General features: G+C 43.2%; 1 protein-coding gene across 1 annotated transcript in view; it reads left to right on the top strand.

Annotated features, from left to right (window-relative positions):
- Positions 1-13,557, top strand: part of LOC139446114 (reelin-like) — a 96,594-nt gene that overhangs the window by 70,679 nt on the left and 12,358 nt on the right. Inside the window, exons 41-50 of the mRNA XM_071227393.1 lie at positions 362-614; positions 1,370-1,511; positions 3,319-3,429; positions 4,221-4,389; positions 6,279-6,419; positions 7,434-7,611; positions 8,640-8,833; positions 10,324-10,869; positions 11,700-11,892; positions 13,246-13,421. Of these exons, the coding sequence (XP_071083494.1) occupies positions 362-614; positions 1,370-1,511; positions 3,319-3,429; positions 4,221-4,389; positions 6,279-6,419; positions 7,434-7,611; positions 8,640-8,833; positions 10,324-10,869; positions 11,700-11,892; positions 13,246-13,421 (2,103 nt within the window). The remainder of the gene's footprint in view (positions 1-361; positions 615-1,369; positions 1,512-3,318; positions 3,430-4,220; positions 4,390-6,278; positions 6,420-7,433; positions 7,612-8,639; positions 8,834-10,323; positions 10,870-11,699; positions 11,893-13,245; positions 13,422-13,557) is intronic.

Here is a 13,557-nt window from a genome sequence, read left to right as displayed (position 1 = left end):
GGTCACTGCATGGTGATGTGTTAGTATGATAACTCTGGTGACAGGGTACTCATTATCATGAGGGGCAGTCGGGTAGCCTAGTGGCTAAAGCGTTCACACGCCACATTGAAGACCTGGGTTGGATTCCCGACATGGGTACAATGTGTGAAGCCCATTTCTGGTGTTCCCCGCCGTAATATTGCTGGAATATTGCTAAAAGCGGCGTAAAACCATACTCACTCACTCACTCACTCATTATCATGAGGAAGACATCTCCCACGTGAGTTGAGTACAGGGTTAACTGGTTGATAGTTACTGTGGTGGTCCATCACAGAGAGAGATGGAGGTTTATCATGAACACCTGTTTGTCTGTGTTTCCTAGCACCATGCAGTTCTACCTGAAGCTGGGCTGCTACCAAGGGGTCCAGCCCACGTTACCAGTCTTCCTCCAGTATTCAAACAACGGCGGCATCAACTGGGTCACCATCGAACAGTTTGACTTCAACGACCAAAGCAACAGTCCACAGTATGTTGCCCTCCCCCTTCCCAACACAGCACGCTCCAACTCCACCTTGCTGCGATGGTGGCAGCCATCACTAGATGGGACATACGCTGAAGATTGGGCCATTGACCAGGTAACATGATTCACAGACTGCTCTTTAACCCTCGTCCAGGGTCCCATGAAGATTTCAGGTTAGAGCTGATCTTCAGCAACCCATGCTTGTAGTAAGAGGCGACTTACAGGATTGGGTGTTGGTTGATGCATGTCATCAATCCCAATTGCGTAGATCGATGCTCATGATATCAATCACTGGATTGTCTGGTCCAGAGAAATATTTACAGAATGCCGTCATATAACTGTCATATTGCTGAATGTGGCGTTTAACAACAAACAACAAACCTCATCCAGGATGATTGATAAAACATCTTAATCATTCTGATTCTAGAGTCATGTAATTAATACACATGTACAAGATAGATGTAAAGTTGTTGAATATCTGTCATGATCAGGAAGGAGAATTTTTTCCAGCTGTTGGTATACATTGTATAACACTTCTCCCAGCTGGTGGTATACATTGTATAACACTTATCCCAGCTGATGGTATACATTGTATAACACTTCTGCTGGTGTAGGTCTACATTGTATAACACTTCTCCTGGTGTAGGTCTACATTGTATAACACTTCTGCTGGTGTAGGTCTACATTGTATAACACTTCTGCTGGTGTAGGTCTACATTGTATAACACTTCTCCTGGTGTAGGTCTACATTGTATAACACTTCTGCTGGTGTAGGTCTACATTGTATAACACTTCTCCTGGTGTAGGTCTACATTGTATAACACTTCTCCTGGTGTAGGTCTACATTGTATAACACTTCTCCTGGTGTAGGTCTACATCGGTGGTGACATCTATGGGGAGGATGTTCTGCAGGATGAGCCTGGTGCCCCTCGGGACTCCACATGGCTGATGTATCCTGGAGGGGATGTGGAGAAGGTGTGCGGCTCTTTGGCTGAAGCCATGCACTTCAATGGTGAGATATGACCATGACCATTGAGACTTGACCGGTGAGTCATGGCTGGTGTGATATGACCCATGATACATGGCTGGTGAGACATGACCCATGATACATGGCTGGTGAGACATGACCCATGATACATGACTGGTGAGACATGACCCATGATACAAGGCTGGTGAGACATGACCCATGATACATGGCTGGTGGGACATGACCCATGATACATGGCTGGTGAGACATGACCCATGATACATGGCTGGTGAGACATGACCCATGATACATGACTGGTGAGACATGACCCATGATACAAGGCTGGTGAGACATGACCCATGATACATGGCTGGTGAGACATGACCCATGATACATGGCTGGTGAGACATGACCCATGATACATGGCTGGTGAGACATGACCCATGATACAAGGCTGGTGAGACATGACCCATGATACATGGCTGGTGAGACATGACCCATGATACATGACTGGTGAGACATGACCCATGATACAAGGCTGGTGAGACATGACCCATGATACATGGCTGGTGGGACATGACCCATGATACATGGCTGGTGAGACATGACCCATGATACATGGCTGGTGAGACATGACCCATGATACAAGGCTGGTGAGACATGACCCATGATACATGGCTGGTGAGACATGACCCATGATACATGGCTGGTGAGACATGACCCATGATACATGGCTGGTGAGACATGACCCATGATACAAGGCTGGTGAGACATGACCCATGATACAAGGCTGATAAGACATGACCCATGATACATGGCTGGTGAGACATGACCCATGATACAAGGCTGATAAGACATGACCCATGATACATGGCTGGTAAGACATGACCCATGATACATGGCTGGTGAGACATGACCCATGATACAAGGCTGGTGAGACATGACCCATGATACATGGCTGGTGAGACATGACCCATGATACAAGGCTGATAAGACATGACCCATGATACATGGCTGGTGAGACATGACCCATGATACAAGGCTGATAAGACATGACCCATGATACATGGCTGGTGAGACATGACCCATGATACATGGCTGGTGAGACATGACCCATGATACATGGCTGGTGAGACATGTATAAGTATAAGAAAGAAGTATAAGAAAGACATGTTGTCAGTGTCATTTGACGTGTCTGATAATTTTCATATCAATATTTCCAAGTTTTCTGCAACTTATCATTTGACATTTCCCCTGGGCCAAAGGTCCTTATCCTGCCTCCTCCTCTGACATAGAGGAGAGAGACAAAAGTATAACCTGTCTATGGTCTTCTTTAATCATGTTACTCTCTTCAACATTTACATATAGTAGACCCGTGAAGATTTGGGGTAGAACAGGTCTTCAGCAACCCATGCTTGCCGTAAAAGATGACAATGCTTGTCAAAAGAGGCGACTTACAGGATCAGATGGTCAGGCTCGCTGACTTGGTTGATGCATGTCATCGTATCCCAATTATGTGGATCAATGCTCATGGTATCAATCACTGGATTGTCTGGTCAAGCTCGATTATTCATAGATCGCTGTCATATAGCTGGAATATTGCTGAGTGCGGCATTAAACAACGGTGTGGCATTAAACAACAAACAAACAAAACAAACACAGCAGGCTAAATGTTAATTCTCTTATTCTGTTGATTTGTAGTACATATTTTTGAGCAAATATATGTTAGGCATTTAGTTTGTATGCAAACATTTATTGAAAGAACACTTTATTTGAAACGGTGAGTCAGGCTAGGAGCAGACATACGCATGTTCAAGTATGACACTGTATCCCTTTTCTGATTCTGTGTCAGGACTCGAGAACATGAGGTACGCCATCTCTGCCGACGTTGATGTCAGAGAGGGGAGCTTCGTGCAGTTTGATGTTGCCATGGGGTGTGAGCCAACGGAAGAGAACTGTTATCGTAAGTAGAATTGTTACACTTGATTAAATGTTGACCTAAACATTCATTGAACCCTTGCTTCATGCTTTGTGCATGGGGCTGCCATGATATAGCTGGAATATTGCTAAAAGCGGAATAAAACCATACTCACTCACTCACTCTCTTATGCCTGAGGAGTCAACCTGAAGGTTCAAGCTATGCAAGGCATTAAGCAGTGGTCAGATCAAGATGGGGTCTCGTTTCCTTGGGGTGGCCGCCCCTTCTTTTTCACATCTGATGACATTTTGTATGCACATTTCCTAATAATTTGTTGATTTAGTTATAAATAATGGTTTTCCTGAGTGTTTGTGATTTCTGGGGTAGAAACATCCTCACCTTTTTAAAATACTGGATCTGTGGAGTATTGCAAGGCTTTGCAAGGCTTTGTGAGACTTTGCAATCAACACATTTTGCTGTCATAGTTTCCAGCGTTCAGCTCTACTGTTGTCCTGTATCCTGCTGGAGGTACTGGTGGAGATCAGTATTAAACTAGAGCATTGTAATCAGCCGGATGTGCCGGTATCTCTACAGTGGTACTATACCGCAGAAACTGACAGGGTTCAGTGTCATTCTGGAAGGTTGGATGTCAGCCGATTGGTTGAAGTGTTCATTTACACACAGAACATCCGTGATCGATTTCCAATATGGGTTGAACATGCGAAGCCCTTCCTTTGTGTCCCCCTCTTGGGAGATGACAGCATCAAACTGCACTCACTCACTCACTCACTCACTCACTCACTCACTCACTCACTCACTCACTGTGGCGTGTTCAGACATGGACCTGGAGTTCTCTCTGGACATGGGCAAGACGTGGAGTCTCCTGCAGCGAGCATGTGTTCCCTCCGATGTCGACTGCAGCTCCTACTTCATCAGCTCCCAGTACCAGTCGGACATGTACGCCGGCTGGAACAGAGTCACCATACCTCTGCCGTACTACACCAGGTACGTGTTAGTCTTACTACACCAGGTACATGTTAGTCTTACTACACCAGGTACGTGTTAGTCTTACTACACTAGGTACGTGTTAGTCTTACTACACCAGGTACATGTTAGTCTTACTACACCAGGTACGTGTTAGTCTTACTACACCAGGTACGTGTTAGTCTTACTACACCAGGTACGTGTTAGTCTTACTTCACCAGGTACGTGTTAGTCTTACTACACCAGGTACATGTTAGTCTTACTACACCAGGTACATGTAAGTCTTACTTCACCAGGTACGTGTTAGTCTTACTACACCATGTATGTATTAGTCTTACTACACCAGGTACATGTTAGTCTTACTACACGAGGTACATGTTCGTCTTACTACACCAGGTACATGTTAGTCTTACTACACCAGGTACATGTTAGTCTTACTACACCAGGTACGTGTTAGTCTTACTACACCAGGTACGTGTTAGTCTTACTACACCAGGTATGTGTTAGTCTTACTACACCAGGTACATGTTAGTCTTACTACACCAGGTACATGTTAGTCTTACTACACCAGGTATGTGTTAGTCTTACTACAGTCACCATACCTCTGCCGTACTACACCAGGTACATGTTAGTCTTACTACACCAGGTACGTGTTAGCCTTACTACACCAGGTACATGTTAGTCTTACTACACCAGGTATGTGTTAGTCTTACTACACCAGGTATGTGTTAGTCTTACTACAGTCACCATACCTCTGCCGTACTACACCAGGTACATGTTAGTCTTACTACACCAGGTACGTGTTAGTCTTACTACACCAGGTATGTGTTAGTCTTACTACACCAGGTACGTGTTAGTCTTACTACACCAGGTATGTGTTAGTCTTACTACACCAGGTATGTGTTAGTCTTACTACAGTCACCATACCTCTGCCGTACTACACCAGGTACATGTTAGTCTTACTACACCAGGTACATGTTAGTCTTACTACACCAGGTATGTGTTAGTCTTACTACACCAGGTACGTGTTAGTCTTACTACAGTCACCATACCTCTGCCGTACTACACCAGGTACGTGTTAGTCTTACTACACCAGGTACGTGTTAGTCTTACTACACCAGGTATGTGTTAGTCTTACTACAGTCACCATACCTCTGCCGTACTACACCAGGTACATGTTAGTCTTACTACACCAGGTACGTGTTAGTCTTACTACACCAGGTACGTGTTAGTCTTACTACACCAGGTACGTGTTAGTCTTACTACACCAGGTACGTGTTAGTCTTACTACACCAGGTACGTGTTAGTCTAACTACACCAGGTACGTGTTAGTCTTACTACACCAGGTATGTGTTAGTCTTACTACACCAGGTACATGTTAGTCTTACTACACCAGGTACGTGTTAGTCTTACTAGACCAGGTACGTCTTAGTCTTACTACACCAGGTACATGTTAGTCTTACTACACCAGGTACGTGTTAGTCTTACTACACCAGGTACGTGTTAGTCTTACTACACCAGGTACGTGTTAGTCTAACTACACCAGGTACGTGTTAGTCTTACTACACCAGGTATGTGTTAGTCTTACTACACCAGGTACATGTTAGTCTTACTACACCAGGTACATGTTAGTCTTACTACACCAGGTACATGTTAGTCTTACTACACGAGGTACGTATTAGTCTTACTACACCAGGTATGTGTTAGTCTTACTACACCAGGTACGTGTTAGTCTTACTACACCAGGTACATGTTAGTCTTACTACACCAGGTATGTGTTAGTCTTACTACAGTCACCATACCTCTGACGTACTACAGGTGTGTCCGAAATATTTTTTGTCTTCACACTAATTGGTTCCTTGTTCATACAGCAGAAACATTATAATGGTTTATAATAATATATTTTCCAGGTCTAAATCAACACGATTTCGATGGCAGCAGCCAAGGGGTTTCATTCCAAGTCAGTCCTGGGCACTGGCCCACTTGTACATTGGTGGGGAGTGCAGGTCCATGTGTAGCGGTCACGGTCGGTGCTTTGAAGGCAGCTGTGTGTAAGTGTAGTCATATACTCTGTATATCAGTGTTTCTCTGTTGTTTAATGCTACTTTTAGCAATATTCCAGCTATGTGACAGTGGTCATTGAATTATCAAATCTGGACCAGACAATCCAGTGAGTGACATCATGAGCAATTGGGATACAATTGCAAACATCAACCAAGTCAGCGACCCTGACCACCTTCTTCTGTTTGTCGACTCTTATGACAAGCATGGGTTGCTAAAGACCAGTTCTAACCCGAATCTTCACGGGGGCTAAATTGGTGGGGAGTGTATGATGATATGAAGGGGTCAGTGGTTAAAGCATAAAGGTATATCTGTATCAGTATGAGAGTTCTCTCCAGGATATATAGCTCTGTACTGCTCCATGGTCTAGTGGTAGAGTGGCGGAGAGCGGAAGGTACCAAAAGTTAAAAGATGATACTTGTTGTTACCCTGTCTGGCGCTCGGTATTAAGAGGGTAAAACCAGGACTGGTCGGATGGGTCAGTATACTGTAGAAATCGGCATCAGCCCAGACTAGTACAAGCGCGTGTGAATGGCCAGGTAGTCTTAGCTGTTGCAGCTTGTTATGCAGTGTTGCTTCCCTTATCAGTGTCAGGATTTGAATATCGTGGTTCTGAAACCTGGATTTGACCAGACTTTTGATGTATACTCATACTTAGTCAGCATCATACCCATGGTTGTGCTTGTGACTTCAGTTATAAACTTTACAATTTGCAAAAATCTTGGTGGTAAGAAAGCACAAACCAAACTCAAGCCAAAATGAACAGAAATTACTGTTCAGAACTTTGGTAAACTAAATATGCTTACTCAATATTTGAATCAGGTGGTAAGTAGTATTTTGTAAAGAATGGCGCTACAATTAGGACTAAACAGACATTGTAATGGATCTTAATTTCTATCAAATTTATCGGATCCTGGACAAGAATTGGCCTTGGTTAAGTAAGTAGAACATTAAGTAAGCCATATATTGTTCCCTGTAAGCCATGCCCTGGTTCCTTCCAACAGTTGTGATGAGGGCTGGACTGACACAGATTGCCGAACTCCGATCACTCCCCTCCCTGGTGGACTGGTGGACGACTTCACTGTTGCAGCAGACGACACTAACTGGGTTAAACTGGTTGGAGGGGAAGTAGCACGTCCTTGTAAGACTCTAGCCAATGGGAAGGCTCTTCACTTCACTGGGGTGAGTTGCGTGAGATACTAGATCTATATTATATCCATTTTCAATTATATCCATTTTCAGTGATGAAATAATTTGTAAGAATTTGTTCTTTTGATCATTATAGTTTACTTTGTAATTGGCTGAGATATGCAGTAAATAATTTTTTCTGTTTAATTTCTGTCATTATTCGAACAGAAAGAGTCTTATAACACAACAATGTGACAGCTATTGCTCTGCTGTGAGATGCTATTTCTTGCTAAGATATTTACAACAGTTTCCTGCAATTCCTAGAGTTTGTTTTAAATTAAGTTACACATATAGTGAAATCCTGTTAATCCAGACAGATCCATTCTCATTAAAATTGTCAAGATCAACAAATTTCTGTATTTATGAATCAATGGTAGATGTTCCTATAAGGGTATTGCTATTTTTCAGGGCATTATCATTTGCAGAAGCCCGAGGTCTTCCATTAACTGCCTGACAAAGGAGGGCAGTTGAAAAGACCGAGGCCTTCTGCAAATGATAATGCCCTGAAAAATAGCGTTACCCTTATTATAGCTAAAAAGGATGGAATTTATTATCAAATAAAAAGAAACAACAGTATCGGTTTTGAAACATTTACTTCAATTAACACAAATGTCACTGACCCACTTTTACAAATATGGAAACGTCATAGAACAAACCAGACGACGTCACTATTGAACGTGACGTCACCTATCCCTAACCTATGACGTCACCTAACTACAGGCGTGATAATGGCCGTTCGTCAAGCAATATGAGGGCATTATCAAGTTACAGTGGCCTGCTTATTCTTGATAACATGAAGGTGGTTTAATGATAATTCAATCCATTTTAGCTATAACAACAATTATTGCTGCTACAGAAGGCTTCAGAACGGATGAGGGCCAATCTAATAGGGTTTCACTTAAATATCTGAACTTTACAAGATGGACAGCTTATGCTCTATATACACGTATTATAGTTTATAGTGATGGTTAAGTGTACAACACATCTTCAGGATGTTAAAGTAAACTATCTCCTTCTTTCAGAGTTGCAGCCGAGCTCTCATCACTCGTGACCTTGACCTCTCTGATGCAAAATTCATCCAGTTCTACTTCCTGTTTGGCTGTAACTCTCTGCCTGTGAACCGTGACCAGAGCGTTCTGGTCGACTTCTCTGCTGACGGTGGCATTAGCTGGATCCCAGTCACGGAGCTATACTACAACCTGTACAGACAACCAACGTAAGCAGCAGCGGACAAGCACAGTGTCTCTCTCACATGTCTGATGTCACACTTTCGTAAAGACAAATGCCTCTGTTAAAGATGAACACTGAATCCTCTGTGGCGCTGAAGGTACCGCACTGGTACTACAGATACGTAGCCCAGGTACATTTCTGTATACAGAAAAATACCCTAGCCAAAATACAGAAAGGTACCCGGTACCCCAAATGGTGGAAGAATCTATATTCCTCAACCCGAAACCGAAACGGGTTCATGTCATAGTTCTAATTTGCCTGATGACGAGTCTATGCTGGATAATGCTGTGCATTGTGGAATATTAGAGTAATGTACATACTTCAATATGTTTGCTTGCTGTTATTTAGGACACTTGAATGCATCTCATCCTACCGTATGACAGTTCAGATCCATTTATGATAAGGAAATACTGAGAGAAATGCACACTGCCATGTTGAATTTTACAGCCGTTTGGCATCCAGGACATGTCTTGTATGTAAAAGTTCAAGGAAACCGATTCAGTGCATTGCACAATACGACCGAATGGACTCATCCTCGGATGCCTTTCTGTATACTGATATTGGCAAGGGTTCATTTCTGTATCCACAAATGTGCCTGTGGAACATATCTGTAGTACCTGTGCCGACAGCGACCCCTTCAGCATCTGTGGCAAATGGACACATCTTCTAGTGGCACTACAAATTTGATATGCATAGTTGTAGTGTTTACAATAGTATTGATGTCATTTCATAGGTCGCAGGTCATAGGTCTATGTGCGATCCTGTAATACGTCCTCAATATTGCTGTAAGAATATGATGTCATAATATGACGTCATACACGAGACGGGTGGCCATGTTGTAAGGCCAAAGCACTGTACCAAAAGAACACCGAGAAACTGTGTGTTACAGGCAACACAGATGTCTTTATTCCATATCAACAGTTGTTGGTTCACTTATTTTATTGCCTTTGAACTTGCTTAATGCCATCAACAGAGTAAACATATAAACTGTGTTGTTTTTAGAAAAAAATCCACTGTTTATTGTTTTTATGGAAGTGCTCTACTCAACACTAATAAGTGGTGCTATTTCCAGATTTACAGTAACTGAAATACTGTTCAATGCAGCATTTTACCCAACTCACTCACTCATTCACTGATGCCCACACAGTCACTTGTGATGAAAGCTTTTCTGCTATGCTGTTTTTATTTGAATGGTAGCCATATTGGAAAAGGTATTAAGGGCCACTAGTCAGCCACTTTTCATCAAAATGTACTGTAATGCTCAGAAATTCTCTTACATTCTGACTGAGGAAGCTGAGCTTTTGCAAATATGTTTTTCCTCAGGTTTGACCAGTCAGATTTGAGTATTTTCCAAATCCATGGTAGAATAATGCTTTGCCATTCATCAAGTTGACCAGTATCTCTAGTTAGCATCTCTAAGGAATCCCATTTTGGACATACTGTGGTACTAATGTTGTTCGACCTCATCTTGTGCAGATTCATCAGCGTTCGCCTCCCCCCTGGGTCAAAGAAGCCGGGCGTGAGAGTCAGATGGTGGCAGCCCCAGCATGGTGGCCATATGCTTGGAGACTGGGTCATTGACAGCATCCGCATCAACGGCCAGGAAGACAACCCCACCATCCTCCACATCAACACCACAGACATCCTCGACCCCAAAAACTTCCCAACTACAGATAACCTTGAACTTGAAGATTTTTGTGGGTCGGATGATGTTGTGGTAGGGAGGACAAAGGATGGCGAAGCGTCAACACTGACCAGTCGAGAAGTGAAACTGGTCAATGGTGCCATGCTACAGTTCTATATAAATGTTGGATGTGGTGTTTTGAGCAATGCATCTACACCCCCAGTCGAACTTAAGTATTCCACAGATCATGGAATGACTTGGGATTTCCTTAATCCTCAGTGTCTACCAAATGACCCCCAATGTCGCAGCGGGGCGCAGATGCCTACCATGTTCTATGGAGATCCTTCAGCACAGTGGCAGAGGGTGGTGATCCCTCTCAACGGATTGCCCGTTTCCAAGTATGTCTCTATAATTGGTCCAGGTTCATTCAATCTCATTAAAATCAGATCTTAGTTCTCGCTACCGCTAAACAAAGATCTGAGGACATCCCATTATGGGTCACATCAGACCGACCTTGCGCGAACTTTGACCGACCAATGGAATGACAAATCAGAAGGCAGCTATCTCGCGCTTTACGGAACTATTTTCAAATTGGCGATAACGCTTCGAAACATATTTTGACATATTCCCGATTAAAAATTTGAAACCTGAACAAAAGAACATTCTGAAATCGCTATCTAGATGGTCTAGATTGTATGGATTCAGTCGTTAAACCCATAACTATCGTTCGGAATACCCCGTGTTAAAGTTTTCGAGGATGCATGATTAGAAATCACATTCCAACTGTCACTTTCATGATCTGGTAAGCGACTCTCTGATTGGTCGGATGAAAGGTCGTTCTGACATGACCCGTAACGGGATGTCATCAGATCTTTGTGCAGCGCCAGTGAGAACTTAGATCTGATTTAAATGAGATTGAATGCAGTTAAAATGAGATTATAGATATTTCCAAATTAGCTGGGATTGAAGGTAGTTAACTGAAAAAGGAGAGTCTCATGACACTGCTGAATAATGACAGTTTGCATGCAACATGTTTTAGGGATACAGTGAAATCCTGTTTATCTGGACATTGCTGTTCTCAGTGAAATCGTCAGATTAACAATATTTAGGATTATCATATTAGATCTTTTGTTGTAAAGAATCATGGATGGTAATGATCCACACTGTGGGATTTCTGGAGTAACATGGTACGAGGTTTCACTATTTATACATGGCTTCTGTCTGGCAGTGGCACTCGGTTCCAGTGGGTGCAGAGACCTGATGGCTCCCCCACCCCCTACCACTGGGGCATCAAGGACATCTACATCGGACCTGCCTGCCCTGACCTTTGTAGCGGTCATGGTCACTGTGATTACCCACGATGCATCTGTGATACGGGCTATGGTGGAGAAGACTGCAAGACTGTGGATATTAATAGACCGGTGAGAACTATCTCAGTTCAATTTCTTGTATAACAATCAATGTGGGGGGCACGGGTGGCCGCGATTCTCTGTGCAGAGTTGAGTCCCTTGGGCACGCCAGAAACCTATGATTGTGGGTTCGAATCCCGGTTCGCCCCAATTATGTTTCTAGGTTTGTGAGCACCATACCCGTGCTCGTGGGTTTCACCGAAGTGGTAAACGTCTGAGACCTGCATCACTTCGGGCTTTCCTACCAAATTAAGCTGACACGCTGTGTTATAACTGGAATACTGTTAAAAGCGGCGTTAAACTCAACTCACTCACTCACTCACTCACTCACTCACTCACTCACTCACTCACTCACTCACTCACTCACTCACTCACTCACTCACTACAATCAATGTGCCAAGAGGCAGAAGACAAAATAATTACTAAGATGTGGTCAGGTTTGATTTTGGAGAAAAACATACTATGTTTTGAAATGTTTGGTTGTTTCACTGAAAAATCGATACGTAAATTGGAACTAAGTTTTTATGGGTTAACGGAAGCGGTTGTTATACGGTATGTTATATGGTAGAATTAATGTCTTACTATTAACGTCAACCCTTTCATGGGGTAGCCTAGTGGTTATTGCAATTGCCTGTCATGCTGAAGGCCCTGGTTAGATTCCCCACATGAGAGCAATATGTGACGGCCATTTCTGGCGTCCCAACAATGAGGATAATGGTGAAGGATATTATTGCTAAAATGGATAGAATTACCATTAAACCGTCCGCATGCTATCAGAAATGAGCAGGCCACTGTAACTTGATAATGCCCTCATATTGCTTGTCGACGGGCCATTATCACGCCTGTTGGTAGGTGATGTCATAGGTTAGGGATAGGTGGCTTCATGTTCAATAGTGATGTTATCTGATTTGTTCTATAACGTTTCCATATTTGTAAAAGTTGATCGGTGATATTCGTTGTGTGTTGATTCGTTGTAAATGTTTTAAAACAGATGTTGTTTATTTTTATTTGATAACAAATTCTATCCATTTTAGCTATAATAACGGTAACGCTATTTTTCAGGGCATTTGCAGAAGCCCTCGGTCTTTTCAACTGCCCTCCTTCATCAGGCAGTTACTGGAAGACCATGGGCTTCTGCCAATGATAATGCCCTGAAAAATACCGTTACCCTTATAGCAGAGAGCTCAGAGGCAGATCCAAGTTTTTGAATAAGGAGGGTGCACATAATGCTGACTTGACCAGTGCATCTGCCAGTGCAACTCTGCTCTTCAGTGTGACCAGTTACACGTTGGACTTATTTTGTTTTGACTGTGACACCTTTTTCACATGTTGTTTGTTGCAAAGTTTTAATGATGTCTCACTCAGACGCAGCTGAAGGACACGTTTGACAAGCCGGGAGTGAACCACAGTAAGTGGACCGTGGTCCAGTCCGGGGATATCCAAGATGGCTGCTCCCCACTGGTGGACGGGACGTCCCTGGTGTTTGACGGGCCGGGGATGAGACAGGCTGTCACTGTGGACCTGGATCTCAGGAATGCCAAGTAAGGAACCTTCTGCTTGTTAATGATGGGTGATGAAGTAGATATGTTTAATCTTGTGAAAAGATTTTCCTGAGCATCAGTACATTCCCAAGGCAGGGTAGTTAACTGACTATAAAAGTTAACTCTCTTTCTTCCG

This window comes from Haliotis cracherodii, unplaced genomic scaffold (assembly GCF_022045235.1).
Source record: "Haliotis cracherodii isolate W230 unplaced genomic scaffold, xgHalCrac1.p SCAF_6, whole genome shotgun sequence".
Classification (NCBI taxonomy): domain Eukaryota; kingdom Metazoa; phylum Mollusca; class Gastropoda; order Lepetellida; family Haliotidae; genus Haliotis; species Haliotis cracherodii.
Note: the sequence above shows the minus strand (reverse complement) of the source record. Positions and strands in the feature narration are given on the sequence as shown.